This window comes from Pleurodeles waltl, chromosome 7 (genome assembly GCF_031143425.1).
Source record: "Pleurodeles waltl isolate 20211129_DDA chromosome 7, aPleWal1.hap1.20221129, whole genome shotgun sequence".
NCBI classification, from domain to species: Eukaryota; Metazoa; Chordata; class Amphibia; order Caudata; family Salamandridae; genus Pleurodeles; species Pleurodeles waltl.
In genome coordinates, this window is record NC_090446.1 from 87,120,673 (window position 1) to 87,136,075 (window position 15,403).

The window sequence follows — 15,403 nt, forward strand, 5'->3', positions numbered from 1 at the left end:
CCTGCTGCTCCGGCATCCCTAGAAGTGCATCTCACTCTTGACTTGAAGCACTCTGGATGTTCAAGTACTGAGGCTCGCCGGCTGCAGTGCCCTACCATTCCTATACTGATACCTTGTATCTCAGTCCTCATCCGCTGCAGTGCCCTACCGTTCCCATACAGAGACTTTGTATCTCAGTCATCGCCTGCTGAAGTGCCCTACTGTTCCTATACAGAGACCTTGTATCTCAGTCCTTGCCCGCTCCAGTGCCCTCCCATTCCTATACAGAGACCTTGTATCTCAGTCCTCGCCCGCTGCAGTGCCCTACCATTCCAATACAGAGACCTTGTATCTCAGTCCTCGCCCGCTGCAGTGCCCTACCATTCCAATACAGAGACCTTGTATCTCAGTCATCGCCTGCTGAAGTGCCCTACTGTTCCTATACAGAGACCTTGTATCTCAGTCCTTGCCCGCTCCAGTGCCCTACCATTCCTATACAGAGACCTTGTATCTCAGTCCTTGCCCGCTGTAGTGCTCTACCATTCCAATAGAGACCTTGTATCTCAGTCCTCGCCCGCTGCAGTGCCCTACCATTCCTATACCGAGACCTTGTATCTCAGTCCTCGCCCGCTGCAGTGCCCTACCGTTACCATACAAAGACCTTGTATCTCAGTCCTCGCCCGCTGCAGTGCCCTACAGTTGCCATACAGAGACTTTGTATCTCAGTCCTCGCCGGCTGCAGTGCCCTACCATTCCTACAGAGACCTTGTATCTCAGTCCTCGCCCGCTGCAGTGCCCTACCATTCCAATACAGAGACCTTGTATCTCAGTCATCGCCTGCTGAAGTGCCCTACTGTTCCTATACAGAGACCTTGTATCTCAGTCATTGCCCGCTCCAGTGCCCTACCATTCCTATACAGAGACCTTGTTTCTCAGTCCTTGCCCGCTGCAGTGCCCTACCATTCCTATACAGAGACCTTGTATCTCAGTCCTCGCCCGCTGCAGTGCCCTACCATTCCTATACAGAGACCTTGTATCTCAGTCCTCGCCCGCTGCAGTGCCCTACCATTCCAATACAGAGACCTTGTATCTCAGTCATCGCCTGCTGAAGTGCCCTACTGTTCCTATACAGAGACCTTGTATCTCAGTCCTTGCCTGCTCCAGTGCCCTACCATTCCTATACAGAGACCTTGTATCTCAGTCCTTGCCCGCTGTAGTGCTCTACCATTCCAATAGAGACCTTGTATCTCAGTCCTCGCCCGCTGCAGTGCCCTACCATTCCTATACAGAGACCTTGTATCTCAGTCCTCGCCCGCTGCAGTGCCCTACCGTTACCATACAAAGACCTTGTATCTCAGTCTTCGCCCGCTGCAGTGCCCTACAGTTGCCATACAGAGACTTTGTATCTCAGTCCTCGCCTGCTGCAGTGCCCTACCATTCCTACAGAGACCTTGTATCTCAGTCCTCGCCCGCTGCAGTGCCCTACCATTCCAATACAGAGACCTTGTATCTCAGTCATCGCCTGCTGAAGTGCCCTACTGTTCCTATACAGAGACCTTGTATCTCAGTCATTGCCCGCTCCAGTGCCCTACCATTCCTATACAGAGACCTTGTTTCTCAGTCCTTGCCCGCTGCAGTGCCCTACCACTCCTATACAGAGACCTTGTATCTCAGTCCTCGCCCGCTGCAGTGCCCTACCATTCCTATACAGAGACCTTGTATCTCAGTCCTCGCCCGCTGCAGTGCCCTACCATTCCAATACAGAGACCTTGTATCTCAGTCATCGCCTGCTGAAGTGCCCTACTGTTCCTATACAGAGACCTTGTATCTCAGTCCTTGCCCGCTCCAGTGCCCTACCATTCCTAGACAGAGACCTTGTATCTCAGTCCTTGCCCGCTGTAGTGCTCTACCATTCCAATAGAGACCTTGTATCTCAGTCCTCGCCCGCTGCAGTGCCCTACCATTCCTATACAGAGACCTTGTATCTCAGTCCTCGCCCGCTGCAGTGCCCTACCGTTACCATACAAAGACCTTGTATCTCAGTCCTCGCCCGCTGCAGTGCCCTACAGTTGCCATACAGAGACTTTGTATCTCAGACCTCGCCGGCTGCAGTGCCCTACCATTCCTACAGAGACCTTGTATCTCAGTCCTCGCCCGCTGCAGTGCCCTACCATTCCAATACAGAGACCTTGTATCTCAGTCATCGCCTGCTGAAGTGCCCTACTGTTCCTATACAGAGACCTTGTATCTCAGTCATTGCCCGCTCCAGTGCCCTACCATTCCTATACAGAGACCTTGTTTCTCAGTCCTTGCCCGCTGCAGTGCCCTACCATTCCTATACAGAGACCTTGTATCTCAGTCCTCGCCCGCTGCAGTGCCCTACCATTCCTATACAGAGACCTTGTATCTCAGTCCTCGCCCGCTGCAGTGCCCTACCATTCCAATACAGAGACCTTGTATCTCAGTCATCGCCTGCTGAAGTGCCCTACTGTTCCTATACAGAGACCTTGTATCTCAGTCCTTGCCTGCTCCAGTGCCCTACCATTCCTATACAGAGACCTTGTATCTCAGTCCTTGCCCGCTGTAGTGCTCTACCATTCCAATAGAGACCTTGTATCTCAGTCCTCGCCCGCTGCAGTGCCCTACCATTCCTATACCGAGACCTTGTATCTCAGTCCTCGCCCGCTGCAGTGCCCTACCGTTACCATACAAAGACCTTGTATCTCAGTCCTCGCCCGCTGCAGTGCCCTACAGTTGCCATACAGAGACTTTGTATCTCAGTCCTCGCCGGCTGCAGTGCCCTACCATTCCTATAGAGACCTTGTATCTCAGTCCTCGCCCGCTGCAGTGCCCTACCATTCCAATACAGAGACCTTGTATCTCAGTCATCGCCTGCTGAAGTGCCCTACTGTTCCTATACAGAGACCTTGTATCTCAGTCATTGCCCGCTCCAGTGCCCTACCATTCCTATACAGAGACCTTGTTTCTCAGTCCTTGCCCGCTGCAGTGCCCTACCATTCCTATACAGAGACCTTGTATCTCAGTCCTCGCCCGCTGCAGTGCCCTACCATTCCTATACAGAGACCTTGTATCTCAGTCCTCGCCCGCTGCAGTGCCCTACCATTCCAATACAGAGACCTTGTATCTCAGTCATCGCCTGCTGAAGTGCCCTACTGTTCCTATACAGAGACCTTGTATCTCAGTCCTTGCCTGCTCCAGTGCCCTACCATTCCTATACAGAGACCTTGTATCTCAGTCCTTGCCCGCTGTAGTGCTCTACCATTCCAATAGAGACCTTGTATCTCAGTCCTCACCCGCTGCAGTGCCCTACCATTCCTATACAGAGACCTTGTATCTCAGTCCTCGCCCGCTGCAGTGCCCTACCGTTACCATACAAAGACCTTGTATCTCAGTCTTTGCCCGCTGCAGTGCCCTACAGTTGCCATACAGAGACTTTGTATCTCAGTCCTCGCCTGCTGCAGTGCCCTACCATTCCTACAGAGACCTTGTATCTCAGTCCTCGCCCGCTGCAGTGCCCTACCATTCCAATACAGAGACCTTGTATCTCAGTCATCGCCTGCTGAAGTGCCCTACTGTTCCTATACAGAGACCTTGTATCTCAGTCATTGCCCGCTCCAGTGCCCTACCATTCCTATACAGAGACCTTGTTTCTCAGTCCTTGCCCGCTGCAGTGCCCTACCACTCCTATACAGAGACCTTGTATCTCAGTCCTCGCCCGCTGCAGTGCCCTACCATTCCTATACAGAGACCTTGTATCTCAGTCCTCGCCCGCTGCAGTGCCCTACCATTCCAATACAGAGACCTTGTATCTCAGTCATCGCCTGCTGAAGTGCCGTACTGTTCCTATACAGAGACCTTGTATCTCAGTCCTTGCCCGCTCCAGTGCCCTACCATTCTAAGACAGAGACCTTGTATCTCAGTCCTTGCCCGCTGTAATGGTCTACCATTCCAATAGAGACCTTGTATCTCAGTCCTCGCCCGCTGCAGTGCCCTACCGTTACCATACAAAGACCTTGTATCTCAGTCCTCGCCCGCTGCAGTGACCTACAGTTGCCATACAGAGACTTTGTATCTCAGTCCTCGCCGGCTGCAGTGCCCTACCATTCCTACAGAGACCTTGTATCTCAGTCCTCGCCCGCTGCAGTGCCTACCATTCCCAGAGAGACCTTGGACCATATTTATACTTTTTTAGCGCCGCATTTGCGTCATTTTTTGACGCAAAAACGTCGCAAACTTTCAATTTACAATTGTATTTTGTAAGTTTGCGCCGCTTTTGCGTCAAAAAGTGGCGCAAATGCAGCGCTAAAAAAGTATAAATATGGGCCCTTGTATCTCAGTCCTCGCCCGCTGCAGTGCCCTACCATTCCAATAGAGACCTGCTGCAAGGTACCCCATGCTCCACGCATACACAGCTCCTCCAATGCACCTCAGTCCTACACTCTGTACCCCAGGATATTCCAGCACCGAGGCTGCTGCACAGCTCTGTCACTGCCCCTCGGACCCGCCCTGATTCTCCAGACCCTTGGGCAGCTCTGTCACTGCCCCTCGGACCCGCCCTGCTTCCCCAGACCCTTGGGCAGCTCTGTCAGTGCCCCTCTCATTAATGATCCGTGGACCCCTTGTGCTCACCTGGATCTCTGAATCTTTCTCTGTGTGTCTGTTTATTTCTCACATTTTCTACTCCTGAGTCTTTCCCTCAGCTTCTGTTTCGCTCACTCCCGCGCCTCTCCTCCCCGCTTCCTGTGTCCTCCGGTGTAAATATCACAGGGGCTCCTCAGCTTGTTTCTGCTGATCCCTCCTTTCTCTATTTACACCGGTACCTCTGCCACTCTCTCACTCTCCCGGTCCTTCTGCCCTCGCACCAGTCCCTGCCCTCTAAGCCTTTTATCCCCCCGTCTTTCTCTCACTCTTTCTCCCACCCATCTGTGTGCCCCGAGGCTCTGCTCCTGCTTCTCCCCAAGTCTCTGTTCCCTGTGCACCCCCTCATCTCTCTGCCTTATCTCTGTGCATAGGGGCGTCACAGGTGTGCTTGTAGGCCCAAGCCTCGGGGGTTCACGAAGGGGTCTTGTATCTGTGTGAGGCACCTAGCCTCAGTGAAGTGTCTCCGCCCACGTGTCCTTCTGCCCTGGGTCTTTGCCCCCGAGAGGCCGCGGGTCCCCCTCTTCCTCACCTGGAACATTTTGATCATGTCCTCGCAGTTGCGCTGCTGGGCCACGTCGCAGAGTTTGGCAGTGATATCGATGCGGCGGCAGATGTCCATGTCCACCTTCATGGCCTTCTCCTGGATCTTGGTGTCCAGGTCGGAGAGATTCTGATGCAGCAAGGAAGAGATCAGGAAATGAAGATATGATTCAGAAAACATGAGCCAAAGAGGCAGAAGCATTGAATGTGCATGTCCCTTAACAACTAACAAGCAAAGTTACATGAAGAACGCTTCCAAGTGTAACAACAAACTAACTCCAACTCCAACACAAAGCACTCTAAATAGATGGCATCCTCTTGTCGGAGTCACCACTAATCAGACCATAACGAGCTGAGACCAACTTAACTCACCCTAAACATTTAAAAATTAACCTACACACATTACCTAATTCTCAAACTGAGGGGGTCATTATGAACACGACGGTAACAACATTGTTTCCGCCCGCCGGCTCACAGAAAGGCCCTGCCGGGACATTGACGGCGGCTCCACATGGAGTCGCCGTCAATGCCTCTGTGCGGCAGGTGCAGTTGCACCCATCGCGCAGATCACTGCCCGAAAATCGGGCAGTGACCTGCGTGACAGGGCTCTGCACCAGGGCCCCGGCACTGCCCATGCAAAATGCATGGGCAGTACTGGGGCACCCTCTCCTCCAGCCTTTCCCTAGCGGGATAACTCGCCAGGAAAAGGCTGGTGGAAATGGGAACATTATCTGCAGGGTAGCAAAGCTACCCTGGCGGATAGTGTTTCCACTCACCGCCAGGCTGCCTGACGGCGGAAGCCTGGCAGTGAGTAAGGGCCGCTGATGACGGCCCTCACCCTGTTCCGAATATGGCGGGTTGGCCCACCATGGCGGCTGGCGGATTCAGCCGCCAATGCCCGCATGGCGGGCCAACCCGTCATGTTCGTAATGAGGGCCTGAGTCCCTAAAAAAGCTAGTTAGGCTATTTTCTCATTACACTTTACCCTAATCCCAACCCACAACCAAGCACAACGCCAAATTCTTCTCTCAAACCCAGCTACAACCGCAAACCAATCCAACACCTAATGTCCAGTTCAAACTACTACTCCCCCCCCTCCTTCAACTTCAGCTAAAAACCTAATGCTATCCAAAGTCATAATCTGTCTTCCCGTTACACTACCATTCTCCCAAGCCAAAGCACAACCCTTCTTTAGCCAAAGGTCACACACCAACTCAACTCCAGCCCATATAAATTCCCACCCTTCAACCACCAACCCAACCTCCATTCTTAATTCTCCACTTTATTTCCAAACCAAAGCCAATACACTAACTTTTCAAACCTAGGGGGTCATTCTGACCCTGGCGGTCGGTGACCGCCAGGCTCACCGACCACGGGAGCACCGCCAACAGGCTGGCGGTGCTCCGTCGAGCATTCTGACCGCGGCGGTTCAGCCGCGGTCAGAAACGGAAAGTCGGCGGTCTCCCGCGACTTTCCGCTGCTCGGGAGAATCCTCCATGGCGGCGGAGCGCGCTCCGCCGCCATGGGGATTCTGACACCCCCTACCGCCATCCTGTTCCAACAGGATGGCGGTAGGGGGTGCCGCGGGGCCCCTGGGGGCCCCTGCAGTGCCCATGCCAATGGCATGGGCACTGCAGGGGCCCCCGTAAGAGGGCCCCACAAAGTATTTCAGTGTCTGCAAAGCAGACACTGAAATACGCGACGGGTGCAACTGCACCCGTCGCACCTTTCCACTACGCCGGCTCCATTCGGAGCCGGCGTCCTCGTGGGAAGGTATATTTGCCCTGGGCTGGCGGGCGGCCTTTTGGCGGCCGCCCGCCAGCCCAGGGCAAATCTCAAAATACCCTCAGCGGTCTTGCGACCGCGGAGCAGTATTTTTTCGGGGGAAGACTGGCGGGCGGCCTCTGCCGCCCGCCAGTCTCAGAATCACCCCCCTAGTCCTAATGAAAGTTGAACCAATTTACAACACCTGATCAAACTAAATCTAATCAAAATCACTAACACCCTAACCATAAGCCGGTCCCTACAACCACAACCCTAAATCAAACCCAACTCCTTCATCTCTAACTCTGCCAATGTGACTAATTATATCACCAGTAATACACAACAACCCAAACATACCCTTGAATATACCACAATCCATATACAAATTCCACTTCACAACCCAAACCATAACCCTTCTCATTACTTAAACTAGTCCATACCCAAACACCAGCCCAATCTAAAACCCCAAAGTAGGCCACTTCCTCTCTTCATAACAACAACAGTCCTAAACCGTATTTACCCCAATAACAATGTAATCCTAAACTTTCCTTAACCTAAACAGAGCAGCACCCATTCCTGCTACCAGGGCGTATTTTCCCATCATACATAATCCCTAAAATTCGGACCCATCTTTACACACTATATATGCGCTGACTTTGCACAGACTGTAACTCAGATCTTCTCGGGGTAACACCAGACCTGGCCGTAAACATAATCACAGCTACAGAACAGCCCGGAAGCCCTAACCTAACCCCAACCAAATTCCTAGACCTCTCAAACTCCAACCACCAACCCATGCTTCAATGTTAATCATCAACTTTAATTCAAAACCATAATCACGAAACTAATATTCTAAATCTAACCTTATTCAAACCAACCTGAACTCCAACTCCGACCCCCAGATTTTACTCGTAATGCTCTACATACCCTAAGTCCACGATACCTGGCACGAAAGTTAAAGAAACATGGGGGGATTGGATCCCTCCTATTCCTGACACGCTACTTCTTGAACCCCTGACTTTTAAGAAGGAACGCACAATCGTTTGGGGTAGTGCTACCAGAGCCTGGTACTCTTTCCACCGGGATTATGAACCAATGCTTCATTGCTTATATTCAAGACTGACAGAAAGACATTCTTCTCTAAAGATCCTTTTAGCTCTGCCCTCTTCTGTTCCGCCTTAGCCAGCGTGACTGCTTCTAGGCAATGTAAGCATCTTGTTAAGGTTTCATCCTGGCGTTGGCCCAATTCGTTGTCTTCTGTCCTTTTCCTGCTCTCTGCTGCCTGGCATCCTTCTCCAACTCTACAAACTGTTAGAGCTTCGCTGCCTGATTACTCCAACTTGTCACTATCTCTACAAATCACTTTCTTCTTGGGTAACCACAATCCGACATTATCTTTTCATGGGACTACCAGGGGATTACTGCTGACTAATGAGAAGCGACGTGCCTTGTTTATCCTTCACATCTTGCATTATCAAAAGTTTGGGTAACTTTGTACTAGCATTTAACACGGTACTCCATGTGATTTAATGTCTTATTCATATGTCAAGTGTCACTTCTTTTGAACAAAGTCCACTCTATATAAAAATCACATGTATAAATGAATGAATAAATAAAACCAATTCTAACCTAAATACCAGCACACTAACTATGAGCAACTCTAAAACCACAACCCTAACCTTATGGATAGTCCCACATCCTTAACCCTGCCAATATGACACAACCCGTCCACTATCCAGACAATTGAAACACCTGGAAGTAGGAAAGATCCTCTCACCACCTGAATCCCAGCACTGCCACAGGAGCAGCAACAGGGCTCTGAGGCAGATCCCACCGACAAGGAACTACTGGTAGAAGCTCCAAGTGTCAGGGTACCGCTGGGGACAGCCAACAAGGATAGCTCAGGTCACTGCTTGTAGTAGGTGGGAATGCGGTGAGAAACTGTTCGCACTGCAGTGAAAGGAGGTGGCACACTACAGGGATGTTGGGATGATGTGGTCGAGAACACACATGTAGAAAAGAGGTCTGTTGTTACTCACATTGCTCATTAGCCCTTTGAAAACCACAAGCTCGGCCTTCAGTTGGCCCACTTTTGCTGCCAACTCTTCCTGGCAGGCGTCAGCCTCCTGTGCCTCCTAAGCAGGAGAGGGGAGAAGAGAACAGGGGCGACAGGGTGTGAGCTGTGCGAACAGCATGCTTGCAGTGGAGAGTAAGCATCGTTTGTAAGCTGTGAGGATAGTGTGGGAACAGAAAGTAGTTGGTGAGCAGAAGAGCAGGAGATTACACATGAGCAGCAGGCAGAGCAGGAGATCACACATGAGCAGCAGGCAGAGCAGGAGATCACACACGAGCAGAAGGTGTCCGGCAGTGTGAAGGCAACAAGAAGCGCGCAGGCAGCAGGTAGTGGCAAAGATCAGGTAGCCTGCGAGCAGCAGGTAGTGAGCTAACAGCATGTATGTGCAAGCAGCAAGTAGCAAGCAAACAGGTAGCTTGCAAGTAGCAGGTAGTGTGCTAACTGAATGTAGCTTTCAAGTAGCAGGTATTGTGCTAACAGCATGTACTTGCAAGTAGTGTGCTAACAGCATGTAGTTTTGCAAGTAGCAGATAGCTTGCATGCAGCAAATACTGTGCAAGCAGTAGCCAGCTCTCAAACAGGTAGCTTGCAAGTAGCAGGTAGTGTGCTAACTGAATGTAGCTTGCAAGTAGCAAGTAGTGTGCTAACAGCATGTACTTGCAAGCAGAAAGTAGTGTGCTAACAGCATGTAGTTTTGCAAGTAGCAGATAGCTTGCATGCAGCAAATACTGTGCAAGCAGCAGCCAGCAAGCAAACAGGTAGCTTGCAAGTAGCAGGTAGTGTGCTAACTGAATGTAGCTTGCAAGTAGCAGGTATTGTGCTAACTATATGTACTTTCAAGTAGCAGGTAGTGTGCTAACAGCATGTACTTTCAAGTAGCAGGTAGTGTGCTAACAGCATGTACTTGCAAGTAGCAGGTAGTGTGCTAACAGCATGTACTTGCAAGCAGCAGGTAGTGTGCTAACAGCATGATCTTGCAAGCAGCAAGTAGTGTACGAACAGCATGTGGCTTGCAAGTAGCAGGTAGTGTGCTAACAGCATGTATGTGCAAGCAGCAAGTAGTGTGCTAACTGCATGTAGCTTGCAAATAGAAGGTAGTGTTAGCAGAAGATAGCTTGTAAGCAACAGCCCAGCAAGCAAACAGGTAGCTTGTAAGTGGCAGGAAGTGTGTAATTAGCACATAGCGTGCAGACAGCATGTAGCTCACAAGAAGAAGGTAGTAGGCGAGCTGCAAGTAGCTTGAAAGCGGCAGGTGTTGAGGAGCAGCATGAAGCATGCAATCAACATGTAGCGTGCAGGCAACAGGATGTATGCAAGCAGCAGGCAGCTTTGAGTCACAACGCAGCGTGTGAGCAGGTAGCGTGCAGGAAAAGGCAGCTCGAAGGCAGTTGGCAGAGAGTGAAACCAGGAGGCCTGCTAACAGTTGACAGCATGCGGGCAGCAAGTAGAGGGCAGTGGGTGCAAGATGGCAGCGTAAGAGTGGTGCAGTCTTGGACCTCACCTCATGGAGTTCGTTCACCTTGTCCTGCAGCTGGACCCTCATAGTGTATTCTTCCTCCCATCTGCAAATATAAAACAATATATCAGAATAATGCCCGCCAGTCTCTCACATCTGCCAAACACAACCTGCCCAGACCAGACACACTCGGTGCAGCGCCCATGTCTGGGGTAGGAACTGTGTGAAGTTAGGACAGATGTATTACCGTTTGCAGGAACGACTTCATATTTTATACACATACGCATACTTAATTAGGGGCATATTTATTTCAGAAAAATCACACAGCGCTGCTTAATAGGGAAAGGGCAGGAGTGCGCCATAATTAACATTGGTCAGCACATTCCTGTGTGCTGCCTGGCACCCCGCACCATGGTGCAAGCATGCCTGCTTTGTAAGCAGTATTGCTTTGTGCATAAGATGCCCTTCCTGCACAAAAACAGCCTTGAGAGGCATTTTCCTCTTTCTATGTGTACTGCAGAAGGAACAGAAATAAAAGTATTTCTCCTCATTAGGCCTCACCTGGGGAGGCGTAGCATTTTGATGCATTCCCAGGTATACCAGTAATTGTAAATCTGTGAATGCACCAAAATCCACAGGTGGATGTGTAGAAACACCCATGCTCCACCCATGGAACGCCTTCCCAGTAACGCATTGATTTACGTAGCATTGCGTTACTTCATTTATCAAGCCAGGCAAGGCCAACTACTGTGGTTTGATAAATCTAACTTAAGAGTTGCATCACTTTTGTGCTGTGCTGCATGGCGCAAGGGCGATGCAACTCTTTCATAAATATGCCCCATAGTGTATAAGCAGATGCACAGAATGTAATATGATGCTTATTAACATTGTTATGAGTGGGAGGGGCCATCATGAGTCACAAGAGATAAAGCCTCAGGCGAATAATGATGCCCTCCCCTTCCCTCAACAATGATAATAAATAGAATATTATACTGGGTGCATCTGCATCCGTAAGCTCACATTGAAGAGACCCTGAGATTAGTAGGAAAATTGTTTTCTTGTGTAAAGTAGTTGTTGAGTGCCATCTCTCAGGCAGTAAAACATGTTTTTCTCATAATAATTTTCTGAACTGTGGTAAAAAACAAAACGTGAATTTGGCATTTGCACTGTAGCAAAAAAAATGTGTGTTTACTAGTACTGTTATCTTAAATAAATTATTATGGGCTACATTTATTTTCACTGCAATGGCAAGGGTCAGGACCACACCAACAGGTCGCTCCAGGCGGCACTGGGGCAGCTGGGTGAAGAGGTGTAGTACAGCGTCGGGTGCCTAATGTATTTAAATGGGGATTGGTCTTTCTGGAGAAAAGCTGCAGGCTCTGGCCATGAGGCCAGACGAGGTCAACCAACAGGTAGGTTACAAACGTGGGGTGCTCTGGGACATAGGTGCACTGTTGGACCTCTGTATACCAGGCCATGGGTGACGGGAGCAGAGGTGTCCTTTTGTGTTGGGTTTCTGTGTCTGGGAACACTCGAAGGTTGAGGGGTCCTGAGGTCTGAGGCTGCAGACATCATCGAGGAGTCCAGGAGGTGTGAGGCTTTGTTGACACCAGGGGCCCACTTCGACTTGGGCCGGAGGCGACAGGTGGACCCTGGTTAGCAGGAACGCTGTGCACTTTCAATCAAAATTACATTAGATACCAGGCAAAAAGAGGGAGACAACCATGTCAAAAGAGGCACTTTCCTACAGATACAATATCATAGGTAATCAGATGACTGCTATAACCAACCCTCATTGCTCAGGCTATGTATGGCATTGGATTACTGTTGTTGTTGACCTTCGCGGTGTAGTAGCTCTTCTTGTGGAGAGGATCCGATAAAGCCACAAAGAAAACTGTGAGTTAAATAGTCTCTGCACTGCTGACATCTGCTGGCATCTGCAGACCACTGGGTCTGTTCAAATTCTGCAAAACCAACTGAGCTTTCTCTCCAAGGTTAGTCCAGTGGGTACAGGTAAAACACCAGCTAGTTATAGCCCTCAGATCCCACAGAATTGCATGACAAAGCATTAGAACATGTAATTAACCTGCACTAGTCCGATTCTGGGAGTAACCGTATTGCTAGTGTAATTGAACCACATTGGCAGGATTTGATATTATAGGTATTCTGATTACTAATGTAATTCACCTGCAGGGATTAGCTCGACTATGCTCGGTTACCCTATTGTGAGTTCTATACAAGTGCTAATTAGCAATAGGCGATATTCTAGGAAATCAGGTAATCCACCTGCATTGGGTTAGTTCTAACATGGCGTTAACCAGATTACCACTGCCATTCACTTGCAGAAGTCAGATGCACGCCAACAGATTACTGTTTCAATTCATCTGCAGGTGAAGTCTTTAATGACAAAATCGAACTAATGACTATTTTCCTTTAGCCGCAGGATGGTAAATTCCCTCCCTCTAGTTTTCCCACCTTTTAATGCTTCCCCTCGTCTGCTTCACTTTGTCCTCTCACTCTCCTCTGCCACTGCCTAAACCCCGTCCCCTCTCTCTCTTCCGCCTCGCATCCCTCTCCACTGCAATGCAGTGCTCTATTCCAGTAACAACCTCTCCACGATTTCTGGCTCAGTTCCTAAGGCGCGCCCTGGCTGGGAGGGTGATTTCTTGCAGAAACCCCTGCCCAGCCCGTCCCACTGAGTGCTACGGATCCCCAAACCGACATTAGGTTAATTTTTCATAAATTGAATTAAAATGAAATCTCCACATTTAGTAAAAATCATGCATAGATTTTAGATGGGAAACGATGAATTAATGGGTTATTTTTCACGCAGGGTTTATGAGTGACATCAAATAGTTCTCTATGTTACGCGACCATGTAATTCATGTTTTCACAATTAATAATTTTATGTTATGTATGCCTCCTCTCGCCAAATCATCTGTCCTTGCTTTACACTGCTAAGCAGAGGAGAAATGGGGACCCATACATAATATGGCCTCTCCTCCCTGTCGCGAAGTAAAACAAGCATTGGGAAATGGCCTTTACAACGACGGCTGAACCCCGCATGACATTACCAAGAAGGCTTAACCGCCCTTGTGACATCACCAAGCATGCCTTTACAGCAAATATGCCTTTACCACGCATGCCATTACTAAGAATCTCGTTGCAAAGGCATCAATGGTAAAGGCATATTCATATATATATATATAGATATATATATATATATATATATACACACACACACACACACACACATTTAAATACACACATACACCCCCTACACCCACAGACACACACATATTAGGGAAAGGTAATTTGTAGAGTTTAGGATGAGTGTGGGGTTTTGTTTTGCATGGCAGGTGTTTTTTTTTTTAATAGGGTGTAGGGTGGATATGGGTTTTTGGGTTGCAAGGGCATTTTTAGTTTTAGGGTGCGTATGGGTTTTGGGTAGCAAGGGCATTTTTAGGTTTAAGGGTTGGAATATGTTTTTAGGTGGAAAGGGCATTTTTAAGTTTTAGGGTGGGTATGTGTTTTTGGGTGACAAGGGCATTTTTAGATTTTAGGGTGGCTATGGGCTTTCGGGTAACAAGGGCATTTTTAGGTTTTAAGGTGGGTAAGGGATGTTGGGTAGCAAAGGCAATTTTAGGTTTTATGGCGGGTATGGGTTTTTGGGTGCCAAGGGTAATTTTAAGGTTTAGGGTGGGTATGGGTTTCTAGGTGGTAAGACGTTTTTAGGGTTTCGGGTGATATATATATATATATATATATATCCTGTATATATATATATTTCTCTTCCAGGGGATCCTCATCAATAGTCATAAACACTGAATATTCCCGCCCACGTGCGGGGACCCTGGAGGATATACAAACACACATATATATGTATGAAATATCTAAGAAAATAACATTTTATTGGAAATTTCAATACAAACATAATATATATACATGTGCAAACAGCCAATGCAGCCTATGTTGAGAAAAGGGCAAAAAATGCTTTATTTTTTATTTTAATTTATTTTTTAGAAGAACATAAATTGAAAGATAAAACTTTGTGTATTCAAAGTATCAGGCATAGACAGTGTAAACCATCCACTTTAAAGAGAAAAACTACATTGAAACTAAAGGAGCATTATTAGCCAATAGGCTGCATGCAGGTTAACACAGCAGAACCAAAAATTGGCACCGTGACTTTAAGACCCTGGGCACCTCCAGTATCCCACCATGCCTCAGAGGTGAGAGTGAGGTGACAGTTGGTTCACAGTTAGGTCAGTTCTTTTTTCCGGCTCCTTCTGTGAGGATCCTGGAGCACTGAGCTCTAATTGTTCATTTTTTTTCAACAGAAAAATAATCTAAAAACATTTTTTCTTTGCTTTACTCAACGTAATCACTTATTACCTGAGTAAAGTGATAATTGTTTCCTCAAAATGCCTTAACTTTTTGTGAAATGTCTTTCTTGTGGGAAGAAGGCCCAGTCAGATCCACACTCTGTGTGCATAGTGTGTTTGCCTCAGAGTCACTGCCCTGACACCTGCAGACATTGTAAGAATCTGTCTAAAAGGACTTTAAAAGACAGAGAAAGGATTTGTCTGCATGGGCTGCATGAAAGAGAAAAGACTTCATCATATTCTCTTCCTAGGGGAACTTCTAAAGACTCTTCTGATAAACAGTGAGCCAGATCGACGTCAGCCGGTAAGAAAATACCTGTCTGTTCTCCGTCGACATCATCCCTTCCATTGTCACATCACCAGGTGTTGAAAACTGCACCGCCGTCGACGGCGATTCAGACGACGTCGAGAGACGTGTCGTCGAAGGCTCAACTCCCTCATCGGGATAGATCTCTGTCGACGGCAACACACCTATCGACGTCGAGTAGGCACCGAAGTGCTCATTCTCCGTGGAAGTCGAGTCACCGTCCTTCGACGTCAAGA

The 15,403-nt window shown here is 48.8% G+C and overlaps 1 protein-coding gene across 5 annotated transcripts in view; it reads right to left on the bottom strand.

Moving 5' to 3' along the window:
• Nucleotides 1–15,403, bottom strand: part of IFFO1 (intermediate filament family orphan 1) — a 237,387-nt gene that overhangs the window by 173,514 nt on the left and 48,470 nt on the right. For 4 of the 5 annotated variants that reach the window (XM_069243097.1, XM_069243100.1, XM_069243099.1 and 1 more), the window contains exons 2-4: nucleotides 10,521–10,581; nucleotides 8,985–9,080; nucleotides 5,171–5,311 (exon numbers count right to left, since the gene is read on the bottom strand). In XM_069243097.1, coding sequence (XP_069099198.1) covers nucleotides 5,171–5,311; nucleotides 8,985–9,080; nucleotides 10,521–10,581 — 298 coding nt within the window. The remainder of the gene's footprint in view (nucleotides 1–5,170; nucleotides 5,312–8,984; nucleotides 9,081–10,520; nucleotides 10,582–15,403) is intronic. The other variant, XM_069243101.1, reaches the window with a different exon arrangement.